Below are 26612 nucleotides of genomic sequence, written 5' to 3'. Positions count from 1 at the left end.
CCCCCACGCCTGCCCGTCGTCCTGCAGAGATGCGGTGTAGGGTCCTGGGGGGCAAGAGGGAATCTGGCGAGAGTTTGTGTGGGGCCCTGTGGCTCCATCCCTCCAGCTCAGCCTGACTCTCAGGCCAGGGAGGGGCACCCTGGCGGGCCCACAAGTCCAGCCCTCTGTGCACAGGTGCGGGGGGCCGCAGCCAGGGCGCTGGGGCCAACTGACAGGCTGTGGACCACTGGCCTTTACAGATGGGGCCCCCAGGACTCTCTGTGGGGATATGGCTTTTCCTGCAGCCTCTGTCTCCCGCAGCCCAGGCCACACAGCGGTGTCCTGAGGGGAGGACCCCACTGTGGCTGCTCAGACAGAGAAGGGGCTGAAGGCGAGGGGACCTGAGCCCTGGGGCTCAGCCCACAGAGCAGGCTCCCGGCTGCCCCAGCCCAGCCCGGCCCTGACCCCAAGGCCTGGCCGCCCCTCTGCTGGCACTGGGCGTTCGGCTTCTGCCGACGTGGACCCCTTTAATACGCCAGGTCAAGGCTGACGGGGAAACACCCCAAATCTGAGAGCTAGTGCCTGCGAGGAGCAGAGGACTAGGGAGGGGCCCGACCCCTGCCCCGGGGCCTCTGCCCACCCTGTGCCGCTCCCTGCCCGCGCAGGGTGCTCTGCGGCCTGTTCCCCGGGCACGCTCTGCCTTGTCTGTGGGCTCTCAGCTCAGTGGGACACCCTGTCAATGCCAGCTAACTCGTCCCTCAGCCCGGTGTGTCCCCAGCCCTGTTTCATTTTCTTTATAGTCCATACCCTGCTCTGACACTGTCTGGATGTGTGTGTGTCACCTTGTCCCCCGGGTCGCCCCACTGCCCCCCGAATGTCCCCAGCACACTCAGCGCAGTGCTTGGTATACGCCACAGAGGAGGGGGGATGGTGGGGAGGCTGCAGGGGTATTTGGACAAGGAGGGGGACCCCAGCCCCGTCCATGCTTAATCTTTTAAACATCCTCAAAGATTCGGCCACTGAAGGAAACCGTCAGGGAAGGCGGTCTGTCTGTCACGTTGGTCCACTGGGAGCCATCCCCCCCACCGTGCAGCAGACCCCTGCCCGGCTCCTGGCACCCGCGGAGCTCCCAGGCCTCTGGGGTCCGGCGGCCTCAGGCTCACCGAGCTTGCTGAGAGCTTGGGAACGTGGAGATAAGAGCCCAGCGCGGGTGACGGCTACCTCCTGGCTCTGGTGAGAGTCGCTGGTGCAGTGTGACTGATTTTCCAGTGGTCCCTCTCTTGGGAGTCTGGGCAGACAGGCGGGGGCGTGGGGAGAGGGGGCCGCTTTCCATTTTTAGGTTGAATTCCCTTCTGGAAAGCTCCAGGCATGTCTCTGGCACGGATGCCCAGCGGGCAGAGCTCTCTCCGGCCGGGTGCCCCAAGGTCCACGTTCCATCCCCCACCGGCCTCCTTCAGAGGCGGCGACAGCTCCCCTCTGACCGCTGAGACCAAGTGCTGCTCCGTGTCTGAGGCTCCTACCGGGAGGACAGCAGCCATGAACAGACCCCCCTGGCCCCTTGTGGAGCTTAGGACCCTGATCCAGCACCTGGGAGCTGCGCACACGCGGGTGGGGCAGGCATGTTTGCACATACAAACTCAGGACGCCCAGTTACATTCGGGTTTCAGATAAACAAGGGAGAATATTTAGCATAGGCTAGGCCTACGGAATACGGCAGCCCCACCTGTGCCGACCGGGGCTCGCGTCAGAAATCCGTGCACCCAATTAACCAGGCGTGTCAGGGATGTGGGCAGCAAGCTGGAGGCGTGGCCTAGACGCCGCCGTGCACAGACCTCCGCGCCCTGGGGGGCAGAGCCGCCCCCGCGCAGCCAGGCTGCCCGCCGCCAGCCACATGTGGCTCCTGCCCGCTGGCCTGGGGCACTGAGCGTTTAATTACCGTGCATGTCGTGGACGTGGTCGCAGGTGGCTGTGGCCGCCCTGTTGGGCAGCACAGGGGAGACGGTGGTCCAGGAGGCCCCTCTGAGCCCTTGTGCAAACGTCCGGGAATTTGGAGGGAACTTTCTGCAAACTGGGGAGGCAAGGCCCCCCAACCCTGAGGAACTGGAGGAAGGCTGGTGTCAGTGGTAGAGAGGGCCGGGGGCGAGGGTGGGATCTGGCATAGGAGAACGGGCGGCTCCAGCCCGCCTCGGGCCGCTGGACACCGTCTGGGCGGGTCTGGATCCTGGTGGATGGAGGCAGTAATGCCACCCGCTGGTCCACACGTTTTCAGGGTCCTTCCATCGTGGCTCCGCCTTCCCTGTCCGGGCAGCAGGCCGGGCCAGGCCCTTGTGGTCCCCACTGACTCCAGCTGCCCGTTTCCCAGCACTGGGGTGGTTGGCAGCCCAGAGGGAGCTGGGCAGAGTGAGCACTGGAGGAGAGGGCACGGGGCCTGCGGCTCTCTCTGCGCCGGGTCAGGAACCCCCGGTGGTTGGAGGGGTGGGCTCTCTGCTTTATGCCCGCCCCCCGAGGTCTCAGCCCCATGGTCTGGCTGTCCTGGGAGCCATCTCCTAGGTGCCCTGGAATGTCTCCCTCTTGGTAAGGGTGACAATGCTTAATTTCTACAGAAATCATGTCCCCGGGCCCTGACATCCTTGATCTGTTATGAGTTACCCAGAATCTGACGCTGCTGGGGGAACAGTGGGATGGGACCTGGGGCTGAGATGGGGTTGGGGAGACAGCCTCCCTCGGCCGAGAGCATCTCCAGCCTCCTCTCCTTCAAGACACTCCAAGAAGTCTGCCACCCAAGCCGGGAATAAACTCTGACATGAGATGCTGCCTTTTGGTACCTTTTAAGAGGCGGTCCCATGGATTCTCTTAAAAATAGAAGAATAATAGCTCTCAGGACAGGAAAATGGATCATTGCAGAAAGACAAGCTGCTGGGAGTGTTTCACACCCGCGGATGTGCGGAGGGGGATGGGGAAAGCTGCGGCAGAGATGTGTCCGCGGGGCCGCCTGGGAGCAGGCTCGGGGGAGGGACGGAACCCAGAAAGGCGGTGGTGATGCACATACCTGTGTTTACGTGATATCAGTGGGTGGATGCAAGCCGTAGCCACGCAGCTCAAACTCCCTGCATCTTCCTGGAACTCTTACAACAAAACTCCACAACTTGGGGGCTTAAAACAACAGACACCTGCTGCCTCACTGTTCTGGGGCCAGATGTCTCAAATCCAGATGTGGGTGGGGCTGAGTCCCCTGGGGGCTCTGAGCCAGAACCCGTGACGTGCCGCTCCCCAGCGTCCGGGGTTGCCGGCAGTCCTTGGCTGGCAGACCCATCACCCCCTCCCTGCTTCCGTGGTCACGTGACCAGCTCCCCATGTCTGTTTTCGCTTCCTCTGAGGACACCAGTCTTTGGACTTAAGGCCCATTCTAATACAGTATGACCTCATCTTAACTCCTCTCACCGCATCTGCAGGGACCCTGTTTCTAACATGGCCATATTCTGAGGTTCGGGGTGGCCAGGAATCCTGGGGGGACTCTGTTCACCCCACAACACACAGGCTTACAGATCTTTTGAAACTGAACATGGATTCTCAGGCCTGCATCAGCCAGGATTCCAGTCTCTTGGAACCCATCTCCTGGTGGCCCGTGGACGCCTTCCTGATGGGTGGATCAGGCTGGAAGGGGATGGGGCCCATTGGGGGCTCCCCCCTCACATGGGCCTCAGCCCCCCCACCACGACGGGGACCGGGCCACGGAGCCAGCAGCACGGACGCAGTGGCGGGGCTGCATCGGCCTCCAGTGGCCTCCATCTGAAAACCTGAGCTGTCGGTGAGGGGTGAGCATCCACGGCGAAGGGGCGGCGGCCCCTCCGCTCCCCGCCGTGGGCTGGCGAGGAGGCAACCTCGCCGTGGACAAAAATCCTTTCACCTGGAGTCAAAGCTCCGCGGAGATGATAAATCGCCTTCCCGCCCGACGCCTGGCTTTCAGAGCCGATGCCTGCCACTCGCCAGATGAGAAATGCCGGCTCGCTGGCCGGACGCAGCGCGTGGTAAAGAGGTTAGTCCCCGAACCCTGGGCTCGCGGCCTCTCCCCCCGCCCCCGCCCCCGCCCCGAACACAAAGCCTTTTCTTTACGGCCCATGGATGCAAAGAGCTCTTTCAACATTAGATTTTAAATTATTTGAGTTAAATCTGGGATCCTTCCGGGCCCTGCGCTCTCCTGGTTATTTATCACTGGCTAAATGCAGAGGTCTGCCGAGCGTCTCCAGGGACTGCCCTCACTTAGACGCGGCCCCTGAAATGTTATAAACTATTTAAAACCGAAAGCCCGGCGCGTCCAGCGGGGGGCGGGGCGGGGGCGCGCGCTGGGGGGACCCGCCGCTAGTGTGCTGCGCTTGTCCTCTGGGTAATCACTTTAATACACTTGAAAACAAACCTTTCCCCACTGAGGCAGGGTGATTTTTCCCCCCTATTTAGCAAACATTGTTTTTTTTCTCCTCCCCCAATGTCCTGCCTGCCACGAAGCTAACAAGCCTCCTTTGTTCCCGCGCCCCGCCCCCCTCGCGCCCCCCAAGCCCCCCAGATCTCGTGCGGTTCCCGCGGGGTGCCAGCAAGGGGCGGGAGACCGCTTTTTGGAGGGCCACACCGAGTGGGCTCCCCGGGCGGCCGAGGGGCTCACGTGGATGCAGGGGGAGGGCACCCTCGCTTGTCCCGTTGTCCGGGATGTCCTAGGTCAAGACGTGACATTGGGAAGTAATAAGAACTGGCAACCACAATGTGCCAAGTAAACGAGGCCGCTCCCGGCCGGGGGGTTCCGGCCGGGGGGCTCCTGCCTCCGGCCCGTGTCCCTTGCTCTCCTGAAACGCCACAGGCCCCTTTCCCTTCAACTCCAGCAGTGCCCTGAGTCGCCAGCAGGAGGCGGTCTCCCTGCTGAGCCTCGGACACTGAGGCCCGAGAGGCCGTGCTGGGGTCTGAGCTGCCGCGGCGGACCGTCCACCCCAGGCCTGGTGCGCTGGTCAGTGCCGCGGGGGGCAGCCTGCAGGGCGGCCCTGGCCGGCCCCAGCCCCCGGCCCATGTGCCTGTCCGTAGATGCCCCCCCATCCTCTGCGCTGGGCTGCCTCCCTTCTGGCTGGCGGAAAGCAGCAGAGGTGACGGGGTGCCTTTCCTGAGATTCACTTCCGGGGGGGGGTCACTCGCCCTCACCCCCAGGATTGCCCTCTCCGACGGAAGCTAGCCGCCCTGGCCTGGGGCGTCCTGGGAGAAGCCCCGTGCCGGGGACCTGGGGCTGGCCCACAAGCACGTGTGCGAGCTGGGAGGCAAAGCCCCCCTTGCTGCCCCCGGCCAGCGCTCAGACAAGACCGCGGCCTGGCCCGCAGCCTGACAGCAGCCCGGGGAGGGGCTCTGGCCTCTGTGCCTGGGGCACCACACCCGGACTCCAGACCCGCAGAAGCCGCGAGATAAGACATGCGTGCTGTTTCCGCCCCTTGGCCGGTGGCCCTTGGTCACAGCAGCCCCGGGAGATGGGGGCCGCAGGTACTGCGGTTTTAGCCGCGCCCCACTTGTGCGCAGGAGGCACGTGGAGGATTCAGCCCCGGTGGCTGAGGCCACGCTCAGAGACGTGCTGCTGGGGAGGCGGGGGAGGAGGCTTCCTCTGTCACTTTCACAGTGTTCATCGCCTTGATGCTTCCAGTCAAAAGCCTGTTACCTTCGGAACAAAGAAGAATAAAGGCGGAAGGGACGGAAGGGAGGCCGTGGCTCTCCTGCCCCGGCTGACGGAGCCCCTCGGGCTGGTCCAGCCGTGGCCAGAGCCCAGCTGCAGGGCTGCCTCTGGTCTGTCCTTCTCCCTCAGTCCTGCCTCTGGGGGACTACAGCACGGGCAGGGCCCCTGGCCACCCCTCCCCACGCACACACATCATCCGAGAAGGGGACGTGATGGGGCCCCAAGGTTTCCAAGTCCAGGAGGAGCGAGGACAGCCCAGCCCAGGAGCCAGTCCCCTGTTCCTCTGGAGGCGGGTGAAGGCCCCGGCCAGCCCCCAGGCCGTCCTCCCCTCTGCTCTCCTGCTCCTGGGCAGAGGCCCTGGCACCTCGGCGCGTCCTGGCTCTCTGCCCCCTCCTCTGGCTCCCCCATCTGCCCTGCAGTTAGGAGGGGCGAGGCTCCGCGACCCAGCCAGGGGACTGTGAGTGTGAGCCCCTGATGGGGACCTTGCCCGTGGAGTCACACTCATGGTCTCTTCCGTCCAGGGGTGGACAGGACAGCTCCCGCTGTGGGCTGAATGTTTGTGTCCCCACCCCCCGCAATGCCTATATCAAAGACCCCCCCCCAGGGTGATAGTATCTGGAGGTGGGGCCTTTGGGAGGTGGCTGTGGCGAGATGAAGTTGTGAGGATGGGTCCCCTGGTGAGATCAGCACCCTGATAACAAGTGAAGAGACCCTGAGGAGCCCCCTCGGCCCCTGGGGGACACCACCGGGAGGCGGCCTCTGCGGCCATGGCGCAGGGCCTCACCAGGCTTTGACCCCGGCCCCGGGCGCCCGGCCTCCCGAGCTGCGAGGAATGGCGTCTGTGGTGTAAGCTGCCCAGCCTGGGCTCTCCATTACAGCAGCCGAGCTGATGAGGGCAGACCCCAGGTGCCAGGGCCGCGTCTCTGGACCAGGCTGGGTTGCGCTGGGAAGGTCAGCTGCCCGATGGCCGACACCCACCCGCCACCACCATGATCCTGAGGGGCTGCGTCTCCCAGCCTGCCGTAGTCAGTGGGCCCCCCCACAGAGCCCTGGAGCTGCTACAGGGCCCCGGCTCTGTTGGATCCAGAACCTGGGTCCCCAGAACCTCAGTCCTGGGGTTCCAGCCACACCTGCCTTAGGTGAGGGTCCACCTCTCGGCCCAGCATGTGCCCAGGTGGGGCTCATGCCCTGTCCAGGGAGGCCTGCTGTGTCTCAGCCAGGCTGGGCTGGGCGGGGCTGGGCGGGGCTGGGCCCCCTCCCACCGGCCACAGAGGTGCGTGTCCTCCAAGCTGCGATCAGGATCTGTGGCAGAAGCAGCCTAGATGCTGTAGGGCTGGATGGGTGTCATAGCGCCCTCCGCCCCAGGTCACTGCTCACCGGCCACGGCCTCCCCAGGCCCAGATGCAAACGTGGTGATGATGCAGTCAGATCCTAACCAGAATGCGGAGGGAGGGGCGCTGCGGAGGGAGGGGCGCTGCAGAGGGCCCGCCACCTGCCTGACAAAGGCCAGTTGTCACTTTGGGAAGAAATGACCAGGGACCTTCCGCAGCCCCTGTCAGGGGGCAGTGTGCAAGGTTGTGTGGGGAAGATTAGACAGGGGCCTGGGGACAGGGGGAACACGGTGGGGGCGGGGCTGGGGAGCAGGGGTGGGAGGCTGGCAGCCAGAGCAAGGGCCCCCAAACCCTCAGCTGTGGACCTGCAGCTAGAGGTGGTCGAGGGTCCGGGCTCCTGTGGTCTGAGGTCCCTCCAGATTCTCCCACCATCACTGCCCACCTCCCTAGCCACCCTCCAAGCAGATGAGTGATGAACAAGAAACCCCTGGCCTTCGGGGCCGTAGACACACCCACAGGAGTCCCACTGGGACAGGTGAGGGGTGACCAGCCTAGGATCCTCTCCCAGCCAGCCCTGGGATCTCTTGGACCCCTGCGCCACCAGCAGCCACCCCATTCAACACGTGCGTAAGAGCCCCTGGAATGCAAGAGAAACCTCCCAGTCACCCAGCCCCGCACGGGCTCTGGAACACAAGGCCTCCGCCTGGCCCCTCCCCACGGCTCTGATGGAGGAAAGGGAGGCAGGCCAAGAGAAAGGGCGCCCGTGCGGGCCGGGGCGGGGAGGGCTGCGGACCCTACCCCCGAAGCACGGGCTGGCGGAAGCGACTGTGGGAGCACTCCGGTGCACCCGCAGGCTGCGGATAGCACTGACCGGCGCGGGAGTCGACCCGGTGCCGCAGGAAGACAGCGAGAGGTCAGGTGCACGCACAGCTCACCCGTCTGGCCTAGACTCCGAGATGCCAGCTGTGCTTAGCAAGCTGGGGTCAAGCAAGCTGTGTGATGCTTTCCTTGTGTTTTCCAGCTTTTCTCCAGTGAAAATATATTTTAAAACATTTTTGTGTCAGGACCAAAGTTCCAGGAGAGTTAGCGACAAAAAGCAGGGGTGGGGGTAACTGGTGGTCTGGCCAGAGACTGCCCCTCCCCCCATGGGCCTGCCTCAGTTTACCACTTACTGGGGGCTCCACTCAGTGATGCTGAACACAGGCGGCCCCACCAAGGGCTGGCTTGGTGTCAGTTCCTTCCTCCTGCTCCACGAGCACGTCCGCTGGTGTCACATCGGCCGGCGAAGCCGGGCCTGCCCCGTCCAGTCCCACTGAATGAGCCAGCCTCGTGGGAGGCTGAGAGGGGGTAACTTAGGGTGTCATTTCTGACGCAGCTGGCCGGAAGGGAACAGCAGAGCAGTCAGGGCTCGTGGGTGCCTGGCTGGCAACTGTGGGGCCCTAAAAGGCTCTGCTGAAGCCCAAAGGTCACCGAGGAAGGAGGTGGACAAAGACAGGAGAGGTACTCAGTTCAGATACTGAGAAAGGAAAGGTGGATGGAAGGGCACGATGGAGGGAGGGGAGTAGGGAAGATAATTAAACAGGACGTTGGATGGATAGATGGAGGGGTGAATGAGTAGGTGACTGGTAGATGGGTGAGTGGATGGTGGGTGGATAGCAGGATGGGTGGATAAGTGGGTGGGTGAGTGGATGGATGGATGGATGAGTGAACAGGTGGGTAAATGGGTGGATGGATGGGTGGGTAGTTGGAAAATGGATGAATGGGTAGGTGACACAAGTTCCATGTGAGAGATTCCAAGGGGCTAGGCTGCCAGGAAGAGTGCTCAGGGCTCTGGGATCCTCTGGAAATGCCCGGGGCAGAGGGGTAGAAGAGAAGCCATTGCTGGGGGCATCCTGCAGGCACTCACGGCCCCTGGACTCCCACAAGCTCCCTCAAACCTGCCCGCATTCTCACGTGCACAAGCAGTGCCCATCTGCCATCTACAGCCTCCGGGCTGCCGACCAGTTCGACTGGACCAGGCCTCTGCACGCAGGATCTGGCCACCAGATGTCAGGCAGCACTAGTGAGCTCAGTCTGTTGGTCACTAATTGGCTGAAGCCCTGGGCACCAGTGACAGATGGAACGAGGGACGGCAGGACAGACAGGGCAGCCCCGGCCCAGCAGCCAGGGCAGTGGGAAGCAGGGGTGTCCAGCAGACCCGGGGCTGCCCACTCCCAAGTCCAAATGCCTGGCAGCTGCCCAAGGCTGCCCAGTAGCTGTCCACCCCCATCAGGGGCCTGGGCAATGGGGGCCGCGTGGGAGCTGGGGTGGCTGCCGCTGGGCACGACCACTGGAGCAGAAATAAGAGCGAGCCCTCCTGCATGGGGCGGAAACGGAGGCCCTCCCGGGTAATCCCGGCCTGAGCCCGGCCCTGCGGACAGAGACGGAGTTACAGCCGCTTCTCCCATAAACTCGCCCCAGCGACTCACAAGGCGCGGCCGGCGGCGGCGGCGGCGGCGGCGGCGGCGGCGGCGGCGGCGGCGGCGGCGGCGGCGGCGGCGGCGGCGGGTGGGGGCGGGGCGGCCCCGGACGGAGGCGTCTCGCTGGAGCCGGGAGAACCTCCTCGCGCTAACAGCAAACCAAGCCCTTGCGGCGAATGCGCAGCTACGTGTGAGTCTGTGGCGCAGAACGCCGCACCCACTGAAGTGGCAAGGATGGACATGGCCGCGGACACCTGCACCGAGATACGCGTGCCCCCCCCCCCAAGAGGCGTCCGCACCCAGGTGGCTGGAGGGGTGGAGGCGCTTCTGTGATGGGCAGCAGCCTGGGGGGAGGAAGGGGGGCAGGGCGGGGCCAGGAGGAGATTGATACCAGCACAGCCCCGCCGAGCTCCTAAGCCCACTGATCTCCGCAGCGGCCACGTGGGAGGACCCCACTTCTTGGAGGTGGGGTCTTCAGAGCCCTCCTGCCTCTCTCCAGGCAGTGGGCAACCCGCCAGCTGGATCAGACCCTTGAAAGGGGAGCAGGCGCCTTCCCCGCGCCCGGGGTGGGGCTCTGATAGCAAACCCAGAAATGGCGGCAGGGAGCTGGCCCAGCGGCGGGGGTGCTTCTCCCAAGTGAGCAGAGAGGGCCAAAGCGATGACCACATCCCGGGGCCCGCCCTGCCCCCCTATGGCTGTCACAGGTGGCCAGGAGGGGCTGGGTCCCAGTGCCAGGGCGGAGGGCAGCCTGCCACCCAGGCTCAGTGGGGAGAGTGCGAACTTTCAGGATGAGGATCCTGGAAACTCTCAGATGACATTGCTGGGAGCCACAGCTGAGATGGCCGGCCTGGCTTCCACAGCTCTGTCCTCGAGGGTCTGAGCGTGTCTGGGACGGGCAGGGCTCACGGATGGACAGAAGACTGCCCACCACAGGTTGCATCCAGTGGCAGGGCCTGGACTTTACTTCCGGGATGCTGTGCACCCAGGCCCATGGAAGACGGGGAGGGGGCTGTGTGTTGGACCCGAGCCAGGTTACTGTGTGCTGTCACAGCAGCCGGTGTGGTGTGGCCTCAGAGCATCCCCACCCCCAGCCGGTCAGTCTGAGCTCTGTGTGAGCCTTTGTCGTCTCCCTTCTCTGTCCTTCTTGCAAACACCTGGTGCCCCAGCTTGGGGCCCCCAGGACACACCCAAGTGCCCCGACCCAGTGTGTGACCTCCCCACCCCAGTGCGGCCACATTGCCATCCATGTGGGCCACTTTTAGGGCCAAAATCCAGAAACCTTGAGTTCACATTCCTCCTGATTCAGCCCGGAGTGTCGGGCAACAGTGAGAGAGCTCCAGCAGAGCCCGAGAACCTGTGTGCACGGCCCTTCTGTGATGCCAGCGGTCTGGGACCCCCAAGACACCACGTTCTGCTGACCATCCCCACCCCAGCAGCCTGAATGGTGGACCCCAAATCTTAGAAGCCCCCACAGTGGGAGCTGATGATGGCTGTGCAAACTGGTGGGGGCGGGGCATCTCCCAGCATCAACCTCAGGGTGCATTTCACGCTGCTTCCATCTGGGGGTGCCCTGTGGGAAGAATCTCAGGAATATAAAGTCTTCACTGAGGCCCCCAGGCTCAGCCCCGGGGCACCCACAGAGCCGCACTCCCCCGTCGCTCGTCCACACTGCACGTCTCCTGCACACACCTACACCAGCATCGATGGCACACAGCCAGTGCTTACCCATTGTTTGCTGGTGGGCTTAGAAGGGTCTGCAGGACATGCAAAGGAGGCCAGCAGGAGAAGGAGTGAGGGATGTGGGAGGTGCCCGGGAGGTGGTCCCCCTGGAGGCGGTCCCCCGGGAGGCGGTCCCCCGGGAGGCGGTCCTCCGGGAGAGCTTCCTGGAAGGGTGGGAGCTGGCCTGGAGGGTGACTGTGGACGCGACCGGAAGGAAGACCATCATGTGAGCATCTTCTTCTCCAGGACCAGCTCCACCCTGCTCCAGAAAAAACGCAGCCCTGGTTCCCAGGTCTGCCCGCTCCCGCTGTCCTCCCCCAAATTGGAAACCAGCCCAGGCTGTGAGTGCCGGTGCTGCTGGCGTGGCTCCTCCAGGAGGCTGGAGCTCACCCCTCTGCCTGGCCCCTCCTGGGCTTGGCTAGACTGCAGCCTCACCGCCTCCCGGCCTCCCTCTCAACCTCAGCCTTGGTGACCTGGTAATTTGTGAACGTGCTTCAGGGGGCTTTACCAACTGTGTGATGGGCCAGAGGCAGGCTCTGATCGGCGCTGCCCCCTCATGAAACCTCAGATCCCTGTTTTCACAGGCCACTGGGTCTCCAACCCCATGGACCACTGAGATATTGCTTGTGCCAGTGCTTCCGGGGCTGCAGAGAGCAAAGGGGGCCCTGATCTCAAGCCAGAGCAGGGATACATGTGCTGGGAGAGAGAGCCAACAGTCCCAAAGGGCTCTGCTTAGCGTCTACTCCGTGCAGCCAAGTGAGGGATCATGGGGTAAAGAAAGAAGAAATCCCTGAGAGCTTCCTGGAGGAGTCTGCATTAAAGAATGTTCTGCCGTGAAGGAGCAGTGGGCTTTCCCCCGCCCCTCAGCCTGGACCTGTGCCTGGGTCTTGGTCATCCCCTTTAGCAAAGGAAAGTGTGTTTGTCACTTTCCAAGTGGCTGCTCAGAGGGTCAGAGATGCCAGCTTTATGGGCTGGCCCAGGCTGGGCTGCTTCACTGGGTTCCAAGGCTAGTAGCCCTCAGGCCCACAAGCCCATCAACACTGTCCTCGGGCAGGGCCTGCCTGCCTCGTTTGGAGTCTCAGCAGGTGTTGGGGGGCACAGGCTCCGGGCCCCCTCCCCTGCAGGCCCTCTGATGCTGGTGGAGGACAATTGTTGCCTTGGCTGGATTGTTACATAGGGACGGTCGTCCCTGAAAAGGCCTCAGCAGCCCGGGCTTCCTGAGAGGAGAGCAGATCTGTGGGTGAGGATGCAGGGCGCCCGGGGACCGGCCGTCTAGTTGCCCTGCCTGGGAGACGCCCCAGGAACGTAGAACCCTGTGCCCTCGAAACTTCCAGAGGAGCCTCTTCCATCACAAAGGGGCCTGAGAGACTCCTGACTCTGTTTTGACGCAGCGCGGAAGAGGATGCTGCAGACATGTTTAACCCACACGTGCTAGACTCTCCAGCCGTGATTTTCGACAACGGGTCCGGCCTCTGCAAGGCGGGGCTGTCCGGAGAGATCGGCCCCCGCCACGTGGTCAGCTCCGTCGTGGGGCACCCCAAGTTCAAGATGGCTGCTGCAGGAGCCAGTCAGAAGAAGCACTTTGTGGGCGAAGAGGCCCTGCACAGGTGCGAGGTCTTACACCTGCACTGCCCCATCGAGCGGGGCCTGATCACGGGCTGGGACGACATGGAGAAGCTCTGGAAGCACCTCTTTGAGTGGGAGCTGGGGGTCAAGGCCAGCGAGCGGCCGGTGCTCATGACGGAGCCCTCGCTGAACCCTCGGGAGACGCGGGAGAAGGCGGCCGAGGTGATGTTCGAGAGGTTCGATGTGCCCGCCTTCTACCTGTCGGACCAGGCAGTTCTGGCCCTCTATGCCTCAGCCTGCGTCACGGGCCTGGTGGTGGACAGCGGGGACGGGGTCACGTGCACCGTCCCCATCTTCGAGGGCTACTCCCTGCCCCACGCGGTCACCAAGCTCTACGTGGCAGGGAGGGACATCACGGAGCACCTCAGTCGGCTGCTGCTGGCCAGCGGGCGGGCCTTCCCCTGCAGGCTGGACAAAGCCTTGGCGGACGACATCAAGGAGAAGCTGTGCTACGTGGCCCTGGAGCCGGAGAAGGAGCTCTGCCGGCGGCCGGAGGAGGTGCTCCGAGAGTACCGGCTGCCCGACGGGAACATCGTCCCCCTCGGGGACCAGCTGTACCAGGCACCCGAGGCCCTGTTCTCGCCCGAGCAGCTGGGCATCCAGAACCCCGGCCTCTCCAAAATGGTCTCCTGCAGCATCACCAAGTGTGACGCCGACATCCAGAAGACCCTTTTCAGGGGGATCGTGCTGTCCGGGGGCACCACACTGCTCCAGGGGCTCGACGACCGGCTCCTGCGGGAGCTGGAGCAGCTGGCTTCCAAGGGCATCCCCATCAAGATCACGGCGCCGCCCGACCGGGGGTTCTCCACGTGGATAGGCGCCTCCGTCGTCACCTCCCTGAGCAGCTTTAAGCAGATGTGGGTCACCTCCGCAGACTTCAAGGAGTTTGGGACATCTGTGGTCCAGAGAAGATGCTTCTGAGGGGCCCTGCTCCCGGAGCAGCCGTGGTGGGACGCGGGCTCACAGCTCAGCATCCCCAGGGCGTTCAATAAAAGACAAAACGGTGCAGTCTTCGGCCCTGTCGGGCTCGGTTCATTCTAGGGGGCAGCAGAATAAGAATCTCTTTTTGGTGGTTCTGACCCCCCACCCCCTTCTGGGTCCTGAGTTGAGGCTGTGTCCGTCTGCACACTGTGCACCCAAAGCGGGGGCCCCGGCCTCGTGCCCAGAGCTTGGTCCGGCAGGACCTGGGCTCTGCGTCTTAGATCGGCCAGGAGCCGGGCGGGCGCAAGCAGGAGCGCCGCCCTGTGCTGGGGGCACGAAGCCTGCGCCTGGAGGAGCGCAGCAGGGCTCCCACTCTGCTTTCAGGAGGCCGGGCAGCCGAGCGGGCTGCGGCCCCGTCCCGGGCGGGGGGGGGGGGGGGCGGGCAGGGGCAGAGGCGGCCGTGCGTTCAGGCCTCTGTGAGGGCTCTGCCCTCGCGGGAGTTTGAGCGTCAGCGCCTCTGCTTGATCGTTGCGCTGTGTCTGTCCGTTTTTCCTTTCAAAGCTGTTTACAGCATCGTGTAGGGGTGAGCACTGGAGACAAAGTTCAGGGCCATCAGCAAAGTCACGTTCGAATAAATTATGCATCAAGGGAATTTTTCCACATTGAGGGGGTGGAATTCTCGCAAAATATTATTAGGAGAGAGGTGGAGAACACAGAGGCGCCTTTGTAAAGCGAATCCCCTCTTTTCTGACAAAGGGGCATTTTTTCAAGTGTACCGGGCACGTTGGTGGTACACACGTGCGTGAATGTGCGTGTTTACAGGTTGCGAGCACGTGCGGAAAGGCGGGAAGACACAGTTTTGGGGGGATGTAGTCCAGGTGGAGGGAAAAATTTTCTTTGAGACCATTTTCCTGAAGAAATTCAGCCTGAATGAGATAAAGCCATCAATCTGAATCGCGTATGCTGGTGTGCATTTAATGTTGGCCTGGCGTATCTTTTCCCAGCCTTTTACCCTTAAACTATGTCATATTTGAACTGTGTGTATGGTGTGCTGAAGACGGCATGTAGTGGGTCATTTGAAAAAACCCCGCCAATTTCTGCCCTTTAATCGGCGTATGCAGACGGTTCACATTTAAGGTAGTGAGTTCCATTTTACTGTTTTCTGTTTGTTTGCCTGTTTCTCGTTCCTGTTTCTCCTCTCTTCCCTTTGCCACTGCGCCCCACAGGGCAAACAGACTGGCGACTTGCAGCAGGTCTCGAACACCTGGTTATAAACCCCTCCCGTCGCCTGCCTGCGCTGCCTTAGCTATTTTGTTGCAAGCTGCATGTCCTTTCCACGCAGCCCAAACAGTAAGATGCTTGCCGGAGTTGCTGTCCGAGAACTTGGAACCAGCTGTGTCTAGTTTGAGCCCAAGCTGGCTGAGACTGGTTGGGACCACTGACCCTATAGTGGGGCTGAGCAGGTGTCTGATGAATGAGCCTTTGACGTCAGAGGACCAAACACTCCCCCGTCCGGTCACGCTAAGAGCCGCCATTTTTGCCCATGTGTCCCACGAAGAAGCAGCAACTCAGACACGCCTGCACAGAACAGTGATTATCTCACCTCTTCCTGACCTCCCATCGCCTTTCCCCACACCTAAGACCACCCTGCTCCTTTATCCTGTAAGTACCTCCAACCCCCGGCTTTGGGGAGGCAAAGCTGAGACTGGGTCTCCCTTCTCCTTGGTTGGTGTGTTGTGAATCAACCTTTTCTCTGCTGCAAACCTCCGTGTCTCAGCATTCGGCTTCCTGGTCTGGCTAACCCCTCCGTGGGTCACTTGAACACCTTGCAGGCTTCCATCTCGACTTACTGACAAGGTTTTAGGGACATTGCTTTGTGTTGACTTCTTGGTGATTGCTCTGGGCCCCCGCCACCACCCACTGGTAGCAACGTTTTTCTGCTTGAAGTGGAGTGTGTTTAGGTCACTTTATCCTGCCAGCTTTTAAATAGACTTGTCTTACGTTTTTCCTTCAGTCCTCAAGTGATTTCAGAAACTCACGGGGATAGTCTAACATGATCACCGCTACTTTGGCCCGATGCCATGTCCTTTCGCCCTTAGAACTTCGCTTCCAAGCTGCCCTCTGCTAGTTCCTTTTTGTTTAGCGGACTTTCTTAGCAGTTCTTGAAGGATCGATTTGCTAGGAACAAATTCTCCTAGTTTTCTGAGCAAGTCTTTACCTCCTTGTCATCCCTGAAGGGTGTTTTCAGTGGGCACAAATTCACAGTTAACCGTTTTCTTTCAGCAGTTGACGAATGCTGGTTCCTTCTCTGTGGCCTCTGGGGGATCAAATCAAAAATCCTGTAATTTGACTGGTGTTCCCCTACAGGTCGTGTGTCGTTTGTCCCTGCTGCTTTCAAGAGTTTCCCATGGTCTTTAGTTTCCAGAAGTTTAATTATGATGTGGCTTGGCATGGATGTCTTTGTGTTTACCCTATTTGGGATTTATCCAGCCTCCTGAATCTGTACACGTGTCTTTTGCCAAACTTGGGGAGGTTTGTGCTAGTATTTCTTATATTTTTAAAGTCCACTTCCTCTTCTTCCCTTCTGGGTCTCTAAGGACACAAAAGTCTGCTGTTTTCTTACTGTCCCATGGGCCCCTGTGACTCCGTTCATTTTCCAGTCTGCTTCCCCTGTCTTCAGGTTGGATAAATTCTATCCACCTGTCCTGAAAGCCGGTGATCCTCTCCTCTGTCAACACACTCTATTTTTAAAATTTTTCTAGCTAAACAAATCCAACTATATTTTTAATTTTTTCATTTTTGAGCCTTTCCAACACGCTTCTTTTTATTTGAGCTGTGCTTTTCAGTTTGATGATTTCCACTCGGCCCTCTTTTTATAACTTCTAATTCTTTGCTGAGAGTTTCCCTGTTTGCATTTGTCTCAAGGGAATTCGTAATTGCTTGCTGAAACCTTTTTTTACGATGGCTGCTCGAAAGCCTTGACCCAGACAATTCCAACATCGGATTCGCCTCCATCTGTTCCAACAATCTCATCTGTTGATTGTCTCTTCTGGTTCATGTTATGATTTTCCTGGTTCTCGGTAGGATGACTGATTTTCCGTTTTACCCCAGACGTTTTGTAGAGCCTGGAACTCTGGATCCTGTTTCATCTTTTTGTAGCAGGCAGTCCCCTTGGTCGAGGTGGAGCACGAGGGCTGGGTGGGCGGGCGTGTCCAGGGTTCGGCAATGGGCCCACTGACACCTCCCCAGCAACTCACGCAGCTTTCCGACAGGTGGAGCGGAGGCTCAGCTCCCCTCTCAGCCGCACTAAACCTTCCTGGAGAATGTAGGCACCTACAAACATCACCTCGCTGCCTCTGAGTGGTGGTGAATACTCAGTTCCCTATAGGGCCCCACAGACACTGGTGGGGGGGCAGAGTGTCAGCTGGCCCACCTCCCACTGCCACCTTCCGTCTTATTTATGCTGGGTGGAGCTGCAGGGCCCCATCCCTGCTGGGCGCCCCAGACACCAGGGGTGGGGGTGCAGCAGTGCTAAGACCCTGCTCACACCGCCTCATTCAGTCTCATTGCTGCTGGGAGGGACTGGGGCTCAGTTCACCTCTGGACCTCACCAACCCTACCCCAGCAGGGGAAATGGAGCCCCTGGAAGCAGGGAGACGGTGGGACTGGGCTGGAGTGGTAGATTAGATGACCTGCCCACTCTGCCCACTGAAAACACACAGCTGGGGTATGGTTTTCTGGCATTTGGCTGGAGGAGGGAAGATGCTCCCTAAAATGAACTCTGTTCTTGGGCCACACTTTGCCCAGCAGGACCAGGATTTATCTCGAGTGCTCTGTCTGTGCCTGTTGGAGATCGTGGGTTGGAGGCGTCCCTGGTGCCCTGCTGGGGATCCATGGGAGACAATAAGGAAGCCCAGGGAGCTCCCCACGCCCCAGGCCCCAGCAGCCTGCCGCCTTCCCACCTTCCAGACACGTCTTAGGTGTACTTACTGTGTTACTACCGGGGATTTTAGTTGTAAGAGGGAGGACCTGGAGGAATGGGCTCCTGAGTAATGTTTCTGTTCCTTTCCATCATGCCTGAGGGTCACAGGGGAACTTAGGCAGGGACGCTGGCCCCACTTTCAATGCCCTCTCTTTAAGGGTCACTGTTTTACAGGAGAGAATGTTGAGGCTCATGAGTTGTGATTTTCCAGAGCCACACAGGGAGTGAGAGCAGAGTGCATTCCAGATTCCCAGTTCAGGGCTCCCTCCCCTTTGCACACTTCTTCTCTACCCTTCTCTACCCACGCAAGCTGCTCTGCTTCTCATGTGCTGGCTACTGCTACTGCTACTGCTGCTATTTCTGTGGTGGTAATGATGATGGTGGTGATGATGGTGACGGTGAGGATGGTGAGGATGGTGAGGGTGGTGAGGGTGATGATCGTGATGATCGTGATGATGATGATGGTAATGATGGTGATGGTGGTGATGATGGTGATGTTGGTGATGATGATGATGGTAACGATGGTGAGGATGGTGAGGGTGGTGATGGTGATGATCGTGATGGTGATGGTGGTGATGGTGGTGATGATGGTGATGTTGGTGATGATGGTAATGGTGATGATGATGGTAATGGTGATGATGATGGTAACGATGGTGAGGATGGTGAGGGTGGTGATGGTGATGGTAATGATGATGGTGGTGATGATGGTGATGGTGAGGATGGTGAGGATGGTGAGGGTGGTGAGGGTGGTGATGGTGATGGTAATGATGATGGTGGTGATGATGGTGATGGTGAGGATGGTGAGGATGGTGAGGGTGGTGAGGGTGATGATCGTGATGATGATGATGGTAATGATGGTGATGGTGGTGATGATGGTGATGTTGGTGATGATGGTAACGGTGATGATGATGGTAACGATGGTGAGGATGGTGAGGGTGGTGATGGTGAGGATGGTGATGATGGTGATGTTGGTGATGATGGTAATGGTGATGGTGGTGATGGTGGTGGTGATGGTGATGATGGTGGTGGTAGGTATGGTGGTGATGACAGTGGTTTTCTGACCTCTAGGTCATCTTTAGCACTAGGTCCTTGGAGTGCTTCAGTGTGGAGAGGAAAAGTAGCTTCTCAAGTCCCTGACAGAGTCCATAGCAGAAGCTTTGAAACTGATCTGGCTTCCAATTCTGGCTTCCCTGAGGACATGAGAGGTCCAGGGGAGTGTCAGGCAGGCTTGGCAGTGGCTAGCGATGGAGGAGGAGGAGAGTAGCCCTGGGTTTAGCCTTCCCGTCCACAGCTTGAGCCCTGCTTTGGCCTGAAGATGTCGAATGTTAAAGATCAGGGCTTGGAGATGGGGTAGGCTAAGTCCTGGAGAAGCGGGGAGAAGCCTTCCTCTGGCACTGAGCTCCTCAGACCCTGCCTTCCAGGAGGCCAAGGAGTGGATCCGAGCCCTTTTCCCTGTTTCTCAGATCTGAGTTCCCACTCCCCACATCTTGACAGAGGCCTCTTCAGACCCCTTCCTGCCCTTCCCATCCCTGTGCTCCTGAACAGTGTCTTCCTGTGAAGTGACACTTGGATGTGAGAAGTGGCAGGGTGCCGCGGGCAGGCCAGCTCCACTCAAGTTTCAAAATTCATGGGCAGGCGAGGATGTGGAGGTGGAAACCCTGGTTCTGAGTGAGACACACCAGCATCTCCGGGAGAGCCCAGATGCCGTCAGCCTCTCCATCTCCCCAGCGAGGGCTCTCTCCTGGCCCTACAGAGATGACCATTCATCTCTAGAAGGCCAGCCGGTGTGACTCTAAAGTCCAGGCCCTTCCGTGTTCTGAGGGTGGATAGTGCTCTGGGCTGCCCCACATTCTACATTGGCTGCTGCCATGATGCTCAACTCTGGTGCCCCCAGACCTTGGCTGCCATTCTGGACAGTAGCTCAGGTTCCTGCAGGGGCCTCAGGAGCAGGGTCCATGAAAGATCCCAGCCATGATTGTGGGGTACCCTTAAACCCTCATCATTGCGGGAACCAGACCCAAGGACGGTTGCCTTGCTGAGACTCAGGCCCATGGGGTGTCCCTGCTTAGACACCCTGGCAGCCAGCCCATGGCGTGGCCAGCTCCCGGGCCTTGGTGGGGATCTGGGGGCACGTCTCCCGCCAGGGTCTCCAGCAGCCCGGCCTCTGACGGAGGCGTTGCGAGCCTCGCAGAGGACGGGCCACTGTGAAGGAGTTGCTTTGGAGGACCTGATGCTCGAGGGCCCTTCACCCCCTGGCCAAACCCCAGGCCTCATTGTGGACAGTGTGGAAACTGTGACGACCATTGTGCCTGTCCATGAGGACAATGTGGCCTGAGCTGGAGAGCGAGACGTCCCCTGTGCCTCTGTCCTGCAGGAGCAGGGACCCTTCTCTGTGGGCCGGGCTGAGGGTACAATTGGGCAGAGTATGAACGAGAGGCCGCCAGCCCCCTGTGGAGGAAGCAGAAGGGACTGAGGATGACAGGTGTGACTTCCCAGGGCCACACCACCCGGAGCAGAGGCCCCTGAATTCACAGCCAGTCCTAACGGTGGGGCCAAATGCAGATAAGACATCCACTGGGCCCGCCGAGGCACGTGGCCACGCCTGCAGACACGCCCAGAAGTGCCCAGAGTACCCCAGGCTCCCTACCTTCCAGGTGGCGGGTCACCTCTCCCACCTTTGAGAGGCCGGTGCGGCCCTGCACCCTGACAATGCTTCTCCCACGCTGGACTGGTCACCAGCAGGCTCCCTGCGATCTAATTCAGGCTTCTGCCCAAAGCCACAATGGCTACACGTTGGCGCAGGGGGTCCTGGCCTTGGACCAGGTCAGGTGACAGAGCCTCCACCAGGAGTACCCCCTGAGCTCTGTGCCACACTGCCTGCCCCAGAGTCCACGGTTTCCGCCGTGAGGGTCTCAGGGCCAGCCCTGGACACAGCCCAGCCGCCTGTAAGGGTGAGCGCCGGCGACCGCGGCCTCACTGACAGGGGCCCTACGGTCCCCAGAGGTGTGCCAGGTGCGGGCCCTCCCCTGGACAGACGGTGTCCGGGCACAAAGTGACTGTCAACCAATGAGAGTGACCGCCACCCCAACCCCTCACCCGGGCCCAGCTCCACTCGCCTGGGAGGACAGAATTCAGCCCCAGACTCACAGCTGTCTCGCGTCTCCCTCCTGGCTGCTGGGAGGGGGGACCCCAGGAGAGCCCGGGGCTCAGCCCCCACCGGGCCCCCAGACCCCTGTGACCGAGCCCGAATTCAGGAGAGCAGGAGACCTCCCCTCCATCAGGGCAGGCCTGGGGCACCGGGCTGCAGGCTCCTGCTCAGGGAGACGGAGGGGAGGCAGCCCACACGCAGACACGCGGGGCCGGGGGAGCCTGGCCTCCCTCCCCCTACCCCCAGGACGTGCCCCCAGCCCCAGGGAGCTTCATCCTCAAAGTGCTTCCTAGATGTGGGAAGGCTGGTCCCCACAGCTGGGACCACAGCTCATCACTCATCACTCACTCATCCCACAGAGGCAGGGGGAGAGGCCCCCAAGTTCTAGGCAGCGATCCATGTGCCATGGGCTCCGCGGGGAGCAGACATGCTGTTCTAGCAGACAGGGCTGCCAGGGCTGCGGGGGCAGGCAGTGAGCAGGGGAGGGTACCAGGACCACCCTACCACGTGCCGTGAAAGGCTCACTCGCTCTACAGCCACCGGAGCCCAGGAGGGGCAGGGTGGGGGTGTCCAAGTCCTGCAGCCAGCAGGCGTCGCACATGCCTCCCAGCCCCCGAAGTCGGGGCCGCACCAGAACCTTGAGCGATTCCCTCCGTGTGCAGTGTCCGCACACCTGCGTGGACCGGGGCCATCCAGCCTGAGAAGCACAGAACTGCTGGGGTCCAGCAGCCCCTGGCTCGGCACCCCTCCTGCCCTCAGCTGTGCCCCTAGACTCTGCCCTGAGGTTTGAAGGCCTGCCGGGACACTCTCCAGGGCCTTCTGGCAGAGCGGCCACTGGAAGGGGTGCCAGCTTTCTGCCTGGAGGAGGCCAGCAGGGCTGGACAGGCTGAGCCTCCACGCCATCCTTTGCCTGGGTGGAGCCAGGGCCTGAGGCCGGACAGCCAGCAGCTGAGTCGGGGGCAAGGGGATGCCTTCAGGCCCGGAATCCGCACCTGCACCCTGCCGTGTTCCCCCACCCCTGCCCTTCCCCGAGGACGACAGGAATGGGCTCCTCTGGCCACAGGGTGGCGGGGGGGGGGGGGTCCCAGGCCCCCTGCCGGCACGGGAAACTGGTAAATAAACAAGGTGTAAGTGTTGACAGTTCAAATATTATCCAGCTTGCTGACTTCCACAGGAGAGGGGATTTACAGGCGCTTAAGAGTTTAGACTCGCCCTCCAGGAATCCAACACAGATAAGGAGAGAATGGGGGCTGCTGGTGGAGCCCAAGCCACGGGGAGGGGGCTGGAGGCCAACGCACAAAGCCAGGACCCTCCCCTAGGGCACAGGACACCCCCGACACCCCCGCCCTGTTCTGACCCCTCTGAAGGCACAGGAGCCGGGCGGTTCTCTGAGGGGAGCACCAGGGCCCCAGCCAGGTACCTGTGGGCAGAGGCGGCTGATGGCCTCGACGCTCAAAAGACACGTGTTGGACTCTCAGGCTGCCCGAGGCCCAAAGAAGAAGGGTCGGTGTGTGCCCTGGAGCCCCGGCTTCTGGACTCATGTGCCGTGGCTGGGTGGCGGCCCCCTGGCAGTGCAGGCATGTGCGTGCGGCCCCAGCACCCTGGCCCCGCGGGATGGCACGTGGAGGGGTGCCGCAGAGGGGCTGAGCCGGGAGTCCACTCGCCTCCTGGGGGCCGAGGCTGTGGGGGACCTGCGGGGACTGCACAAAACCGGTGCTTCTGGGAGATGACATCAGAGCCCGAGGTCCTGGGGGCAGGGGAGCCCAGGGGCTCAGGCAGGAGCCGGACCATCCTGCCGAGGCCTGGGTGAGGCCTCAGTTTCCTCCCCTGCCTGCCCGGTGCCGGCACAGAGAGGCCGTGCTCCCAGGAGAGCGTCTGCTGCAGGTGGCTGTCTTGTCCTGGGCACCGGGCAGGCCGGGCGCCTGTCCTCGAAGGAACAAGTGTGTTTGAAGCCACAAGAGGAGGAGGTGGGCACAGAGGCCGGGGCTCGGGGCGGGCCCGGTGAAGACTGAGAGCCAGGCTCCCCGACCGACCCCAGGGCGGGCAGGAGGGAGGGCGGGGCCGGCTGAGGGCGCGAGGCTCTGCCCTTCCCACTGCTCCTGGAACGTTCGGGGTGGGGGGCGGTCTGAGTGGGGACCACAGGCAGGCGCTTCGGCGGGCTGGGGTTCAGTGGCGCTGGGAGGGCTTGTGGGCCCCGAGGGGTGGTGCCCCCAGCCCCGCCAGGTCCCGGGGGCTCTGGCAGCGGCCGTGCTGGTGGAGGGGCCGGAGACCCTGCTGCAGGGAATCGGCTCCCTGGAAGACTGGGTGTGGAGCCTGGCATGACACCAGCCCTTGTCCCAAGAGATGACCTCCTAGGACAGGCCCCAGACTCCTGGGCCCCTCACCTGCTCTCAGGCAGGGGGGCCAGAGCCGGTGCCAGCCTAACAGGTTTGCTAAAAATGCAAACGTCTTCCCCACTCCAAGGGCGCCCCTGAGCCTCCCACCTGTCACAGCCTCTGTCGCAGCCCCGGGCGGCGCTGTCCCCAGGCCACCCCGCAGCACTGTCGGCAGCAGGCACAGTTCCCGCCTCCGCTGCTTTTGGCCCCACCGCGGCTCGTGTCTGGTGATGCCCAGCTCCTCATCGGCCCGCTTTCCCGTGTGTAAGGGTGCTGGGTGTCTGGGGCCCTGCCACCCGGTAGCAATGCCCGACACAGGGAACAATGCACTTGTTGTCACGGCTGGCCCTGGCTCGGGGCTCGGAAACGCTAGACGCCGCGTCCCCGGTTATCACCCTCGCCGGGAACAGGGCTGGGCTCCAGCTCGCACGAAGACATAATAATTTTCTCCCATTATTCAGATCTCCTGTTTCCCTCGCCCCACCTTTTGGCGGCAGCAGCTGAAGGGAGAGGGTGGTGGGACTGTAAGGGCCGGGGACCCCGGGACATCCCCCACGGGCAGCTGGGCCTCATCCAGGGCCCCTGGGGGCCTCGGTGGGTGCACAGGGAGCAGCTGGGGAGGGCACTGGCCTGCGACAGGGACAACGGGCCGAGCACTTCCGGGCCCTGCTCCCTCCCCCACTGCGGTCTCCTGATCAGAGGCCCGCGGCGCTGGCAGGGCCAGGGATGACGCTGGACAGAGATGCGGTCAGAGGGTGGAGGCAGCCCTGCGGCCCGCCGCCCCCGGAGCTGGCCAACTCTGGTCAGAGGTGACCGCTCCTGGTCCCCAGAGCTGGGAGCTCTGTCCGCAGCTACCAGCCTGCCCACGGGGTCAGGGGCCACTTCGGGAGACCCCACCACACGCCTGGGAAGGAGGGAGCGCTGGAGGCTGGTCTGCCCACTGCGGCCGCCCGGGTCAGGCCTTTGCTGAGAGGCGTCAGCCCAAGTAAGTGGATCCCTCGCAGTTATGCAAGCCGGGGTCGCGAGGATGCGGCGGGCTCCGCCAGCCAAAACAAGCACCGACCCGGCTCGAGTGTGGAACTGTTGGGCCCAGTTAAAGGGAGGCGTGGGGAGGCGGGGCAGGGGCTGCACATGGGTTGCAGCCTCCCCGGGACAGGCCTGCGCTGTGAGGTCCGGTCTGCAGTCCACCCAGGCCAGCCTGGGCCCAAGGCCACCCTACACCCTGGGGGGGACTGGAGGGGTGGGGGCTCCCAGAGCCTTCTCCCCTCCCCACTGATCAGACTGGACATTTCACACACAAACCCTGCGTGTCAGGGGTGGGGACACGGATGGAGAGATGTTTGCCTCCCTTGCTCTGCCCAGAGGGGCCTTACAGTCCCGTCTGCTTACTTACCACTTGCTTGCCAAGCAGCAGCTCTCTGCTGGGCCAAGTGGGCCCTGAGGCTCCGACAGGAGCCGGGGCGGCCCAGACTCCAGGCTCACAGCCTGGCTGTCACTGGAAATTCACACCAGAGTGTCAGGGGCCACCAGCGATTCAGGGAGGACAGGGCCCTGCCGCCCCTTTCAGCAGGGCGTCTAAGCCTGCTAAGGGCCTGGGGCACAGAGGACAGACCCACAATGGGCCGAATGGGGTGCTGAGCGGGAGGGGTGCCCAGCTGCCGCAGGCTGGCTCTGGCCCTGGCTCTGAGTGAGAGGATGATGGGGAGGGCCCGGGAAGGGGGCAGATGGGAGGGAGCACGCACCCTTGTTCAGGGCCCTCTTTGTGCAGAGGAGGCGGCCCCTGTTCTGGCCAGTGCATCTCCGAGCCAACGATGTGCGGTAGTTGCCGCAGGACCAGGTGGAGGCGTTGCCCACCCGCGGGGAGAGCAGCGCCCTGCACGGTCTGCAGGCGGAGGAGGAACTGGGGGCACCCCGTGTGCCCCCTCCATCCAGGCTGGGGTCCTGGCGGAGGAGGCCGAGGTGGCCCCGGCAGAGTGCAGCCACCACCCTGCGCCCGTGCGGGAGGCCAGCCGGCCAGGAAGTGGAAGTGGAGCTTTACGAAGATCTATGAGGGGGAGGGAGACACTGCACCCCGCTGCGGGGCGGGGTGGGGGCCGGGGTAGGCCTTTTATCTCGCAGGGAGCTTGGAGAATGTTTCACATAAAACCCATCCGCAGGAGCATCAATCAGAAAGTGGAAGGAAGACTCTGTAAGACCTGAAAATATTGGCTGTGGCCCCAGCACGTGGGAGGTAAGCAGCTTAACCAGAAAAACCTGTGAGCCCATGAGGGCTGGTTCCTATGGCCCCAGGGAAGCAGGGAGCAGCTAGCAGGCCCGCAGACCCTCCCACGTGGCCACGCCAGGGCTGTGAGACCCTGGCCCAGCGAGGCTCCTGCCATGTTCTTCCCGCCTGAAGCCCAGCAGGGAGCCCCCAGAGCAGCACCAACTCCCCGCCAGAGACCCCGCAGCAGGGGACAGCACCCCCAGCCCCACGCCGCTGTCCCGGTGGAGGCCGTGGAGCCTCAGCTCCACGCGCGGCCACCAGGGAGTGGAAGGACCACAGCCAGTGACTTCCCCACAAAACCTCCAGGGCCTCGGCGCTCAGAGCCCTGCGAGGCTTTCTCTTTGGGTGAGCAGAGTTGGGGCAAGTGGCCCACCTGCCCCTCCGGACCAGCAGCTGTCTGCAAAAGGCAGAAGCCACCACACAGCCCTGGGCTGTGCTGCCCGGAAGCTTCATGAAGCAGAGATTCGGCTCCTGGGCTGGGAGGGGCGGGTGGACCTGGGGAAGCCAGGGGCAAGACACTGGGGGGCCAGCAGTCCTCTCTGGGTCCCGGGCAGGTCCCTTGCTTGAGAGCCCTGGCCCCAGTTCTAGCCGCCATCGCGGAGGTGGCTGCCCACAGGCTCCCAGTCCAGGCATGCCCGCCCCCCTACGGCGCTCCCGTTGGCAGCGTGGGCACCCCAGGAGCTGCAGCGATGCCAGCAGGCTCCGTGGGCCCCTTCGGTCCTCCGGGAGGGGGCTCGTGGGCCTGGAGCAGGGGGCTGCCCGGCTCCAGGCCCGGCTCCCCAGCCCCTCCCTCCCTGTCCATCCAGCCAGGAGCTCTCTGTTTTTCCTTTGCAGACATGCCCACAGACAGGGGTATGTGCTGCGGAGGCTTCAGGGTCACAGGAAAGGCGCTGGTCACCGAAAACAAAGACCTTTGCCTTGATAGAAAGCTGCATAGTGATGGCTTTTCCCAGCACCTCTGCCTGTGTGAGCCGTTCCTGCGCTGGACTGCGAGCCGTCCCAGGCCCCGTGCCGGGGCCCACGCTCCCCGCACTCAAGCTCTTCCTCTGGTCTTTCCTGGGCTGGTGGTCTGGAGAGAAGGGGGCGCTGGAAGCCCACGGCTCGGCAAGCC

The 26612-nt window shown here is 62.1% G+C and overlaps 1 protein-coding gene across 1 annotated transcript; it reads left to right on the top strand.

Annotated features, from left to right (window-relative positions):
* Positions 1-12411: 12411 nt before the first annotated feature.
* Positions 12412-13810, top strand: ACTRT2 (actin related protein T2). Its single transcript, XM_064494156.1, has one exon. The coding sequence runs from the start codon at positions 12600-12602 to the stop codon at positions 13731-13733; it is 1134 nt and encodes a 377-aa protein (XP_064350226.1). The 5' UTR covers positions 12412-12599; the 3' UTR covers positions 13734-13810.
* The last annotated feature ends 12802 nt before the right edge of the window (positions 13811-26612 follow it).

This window comes from Camelus dromedarius, chromosome 14, assembly GCF_036321535.1.
Source record: "Camelus dromedarius isolate mCamDro1 chromosome 14, mCamDro1.pat, whole genome shotgun sequence".
Classification (NCBI taxonomy): domain Eukaryota; kingdom Metazoa; phylum Chordata; class Mammalia; order Artiodactyla; family Camelidae; genus Camelus; species Camelus dromedarius.
The sequence above is the reverse complement of the archived record's forward strand: the minus strand, read 5'-3'. Positions and strand labels throughout refer to the sequence as shown.